The following is a 3602-nucleotide window of genomic DNA, read 5'->3' as shown; positions in this document are numbered from 1 at the left end:
GGTGTTACCAGCTCCGCTAGGTAGAGCCACACGTGGGGGATGTCAATTTCCATGTCCTCAGCCAATTCCAAGATTTCATACAGCCCTTGGTAGTACTGAGCAGTAGACAGGTGTCCAGCACAGAGCAGCTGGTGCAGCAGCTGCCCCATATGCTCACGAGCAATGGCACTGCGCTCCAGCGTAGACTCAACACCATGCCGTACAAAGATGAAGAGCAGGGAGGGTGAGGCCAGCTCCTGCACACACTGGACTGCCTCCTGAGGGGTGCAGGGCACAGCAGGAAGAGACCAGTCACTGTCTGACCCATACAACGCACCCCTATGCCTGCCAGCATGATCCCTCCCTGCCCACTCCTCAATCACACACCGCTCCCACTGCCTACTTTCATGTCATTGAGATGGAGGTATTCCTCAATGATAGCCTTGGATTTCTTCTCTAACTCCTCCTCAGAGAGTGCTGCCTTCGGGGGGCTCACTGGGGGTAAGGTAGCTTCTCGCTTCACTGTGGGAAAAGAACACAGATTAGAGAAACTTTTTACTCTTCCCAGCAAACAAGATTCAGAGCTCTCAAAAAGCTGGGGACCAGCTAGTCCCAAGGCAGCCAACACCTTTCCCTCCATTCCTCTCCCAGACTCTCACCAGCATCCCGCCCACGGTCCCGATCCTCCGTGAGGCTAGCTGCCTTGCGCAGCCCCTCAGGCTGGGAGGGCCGTTCTCTACTCCGCTCCTCCACTTCCTTGCTGAAGCTCCGCTTGGTAGCAGGTGTCCGCGCACGATCAAGCCGGTCCCCACGGTCCCCTCCCCGTTCACTCCGCTCTAGGCGGTCTCCCCGCTCCCCGGCTTTCTCGCCTCGTTCCCGGCTCAAGCTACTCCTGGAAGAAAGACAGGCACATTTTCAGTCACTTGCACTGCCCAGGCACTCATATAATTACACAACGTGCTGAGCAACTGTTGGGCCTTGTTCTTGGCATAATGAATATGCCCCAATCTAACCCAAGGGCTCCAACCAGGACAGGTATGAAGAATTTCCATCCCATGGCAACAACCAGAACCCAATCATGGTACCCCCAGTGTGAATAACAAAGACGTCCAGGAAACCTCACCTCTGCACCACACGCCTATTATCTGTGCTTTCTGTGGGTACCGCTTGTTGAAGGGCTGAGAAGCGATTCAAAGTACTAGTAGCTGGGCGAGCAGCTTCTGATGCTGGGGATGCAGAAAACCCGTATTAAAATATTTTTCTCCTTTCCTGCATTTTATCCCCTACTTGCCAGTTTAAGATACTTGGTCCCAGTCCCAAAAGTAAAGCAGTTCAATCCCTGGAACCACAACACAAACCTCCTCTATTGCCTACATCGCCTAACTACCTTGTACCGAAGGCCTCTCTAACAGGAAGGGCTCTGTCCTCAAGGGAGCTCTGACGGATAACCACCCAGCTCCTGACACTGCCTCCGTACCTGCGTCTGAGGGCTTGGCTCCTGAGCCTCCGCTGCTGCCCTTGCCCCAGCTCAGTCGCCCTCCAGGTGCAAAGAGCTGGTTGTTAGAATCGATGGAGCCAGGCTGAAGAACAAAAGAGGAGTAGAGTCATAGGTCTAACCTGGCTGAGTCCCTTGGCCAGCACCACCACATGCAGCCAAACAGGTAGTGCACGGCCCAGTCCAGGGATCAGAAAACCCTTTCTAATAAAGGGCCAGTCTCTATTGCAACTACTCATTTCTGCCACAGCAGCATGAAACCAGCTGTAGATGATAAAGGCATGGCTGTGACTGTGTTCCAATAAAACTTCATGGACACTGACATTTACATTTTACTTAATTTCCACAGCATAAATTACCATTCACTTTTTGATTTTTCACAACTTTAAAATGTAAAAACCCACTACTGGGTTCTGGGATGTATGAATGGGCTGGATCTGGCACACGTGTGTGTTTGTCAAACACTGGTCCAGACTAATGGGAGTACCACCCTCCCTCTACAGCTGGTAGTACTGTCTCTAGCACTCCAACCAGTTAGTCTAAGAGGAAACATTTAGTTGTCACCTTCTCAACCTTAGAAAAGTGAGGGGATGAAGATCTAAACCTGAGTTGAATCACCCACTCCCACACACACCCCTACCTTGGTGATCTTGGTGAGTCGTGAGGTGTCAATGGGGCGGCTACCTTTGCTGATGGGAACTGTGTTCCAGCCACCATCATCCACAAGTGGAAGTCCACGGCCTGACACAAAAAGAGGCGCATACTGGAATAATGAATAAACCTTAGCAGCCCCTTCCCCTTGGGCCACCCCCAGCCTCCCTTCCTCAGATCCTCAGTTCCATCATGGGGTCTCAGTGGCCCAGACACATGGCACTAACAGGAAGTCATCAGAGGAAAGTATAACCTCCCAGTCTCTTCACTGCTCCCTTCTCAATCCCAGCCTGGAACTCACTGATGGGCGGGCCTGGAGGGCCACCCCGACGCTTGTCACTGCCCTTGGCCATGAGCTGCTGCACTTTGATGTGCTCTCGATGTTCTTCCATCTCAGCCTCCTTATGGATCTGGTCAATGGTCTTGGGACCCTGATCCCCTCGGCGTGGCACCCAATTGCTCTGTGGAGACAGAGGGCCAGTCACGATGATGTCAGGGAAGGCCAGACAAGGCAGTGTCAGAAACTGGAGGCAGCAGGCTGGCAGTGGGGAGGAGGGGGACACACACCCCTCGCAGATCCAGCACGTCCTGCAGCATAAAGCGGATGCGGGATGACGTCTTCTTTTCTTTAATGATTTTTTCCATCTGGTTGAAATACTGATCCATTCGGGGCTACGGAGGAGAAAGGCATCAGACCAGGAACTTCACATGTCTCACCTATAACTGCAGGCCCCACCCCTCCTCAGGCCTTCCGCCCCGTCACTGTGGCTCAGTGAGCCCTGCATGCTTCAGCCCAACCCCCTCCAGATGCAAGGACCTCTACCTTGGCTTTTTCAAAGTCCAGGTCTTTGCCAATGGTGGTGAGCAGACGACAAAGGCACTCAAGGGACTCTTCATCATGGTTCTTAAGCAGTTTGACCACACAGTCATGCATTATTGCCTCTGTTAACATCTTCAGCTTGAACAACTCCCCAATAAACTTGATATTCCCTAAAGAGCGCCGCCGGGCTATGTCCCGAGCCTCTTCCAGCTCTTCCTTAAGGCGTCCTCGTTCCTCTGCCTGCCATTCACGGGACAGGGATTGTGTCAAAAAGACAGCCAACCACTCGGCTAAAACCCTTTTCTACCTGGATATCCAAACTTAGCAATAAGCACTCAGTCCTGAGGCAGGCTGGCTGGGCATAGTGGCTCACGCCTGTAATCCCACCACTTTGGGAGGCCGAGGCAGGCAGATCACTTGAGGTCAGGAGTTTGAGACCAGCTTGGCCAACATGGTAAAACCCCGTTTCTACTAAAAATACAAAAAAAATCAGCCAGGTATGGTGGCCCATGCCTGTAATCCCAGCTACTTGGGAGGCTGAGGCAGGAGAATTGCTTGAACTCGGGAGGTGGAGGCTAGCCAAGATCACGCCACTGCACTCCAGCCTGGGTGACAGAGCGAGACTCTGTCTCAAAAAGGAAAAAAAAAGTTCTGAGC

At 52.6% G+C, this 3602-nt stretch overlaps 1 protein-coding gene across 1 annotated transcript in view; it reads right to left on the bottom strand.

Annotated features, from left to right (window-relative positions):
* Positions 1 to 3602, bottom strand: part of EIF4G1 (eukaryotic translation initiation factor 4 gamma, 1) — a 21085-nt gene that overhangs the window by 7481 nt on the left and 10002 nt on the right. The window contains exons 18-26 of the mRNA XM_011945832.1: positions 2949 to 3185; positions 2693 to 2797; positions 2427 to 2586; positions 2115 to 2215; positions 1457 to 1559; positions 1103 to 1205; positions 639 to 871; positions 383 to 501; positions 42 to 257 (exon numbers count right to left, since the gene is read on the bottom strand). Coding sequence (XP_011801222.1) covers positions 42 to 257; positions 383 to 501; positions 639 to 871; positions 1103 to 1205; positions 1457 to 1559; positions 2115 to 2215; positions 2427 to 2586; positions 2693 to 2797; positions 2949 to 3185 — 1377 coding nt within the window. The remainder of the gene's footprint in view (positions 1 to 41; positions 258 to 382; positions 502 to 638; positions 872 to 1102; positions 1206 to 1456; positions 1560 to 2114; positions 2216 to 2426; positions 2587 to 2692; positions 2798 to 2948; positions 3186 to 3602) is intronic.

The sequence above is a fragment of the Colobus angolensis genome, unplaced genomic scaffold (assembly GCF_000951035.1).
Source record: "Colobus angolensis palliatus isolate OR3802 unplaced genomic scaffold, Cang.pa_1.0 Scaffold245, whole genome shotgun sequence".
Classification (NCBI taxonomy): domain Eukaryota; kingdom Metazoa; phylum Chordata; class Mammalia; order Primates; family Cercopithecidae; genus Colobus; species Colobus angolensis.
The sequence above is the reverse complement of the archived record's forward strand: the minus strand, read 5'-3'. Positions and strand labels throughout refer to the sequence as shown.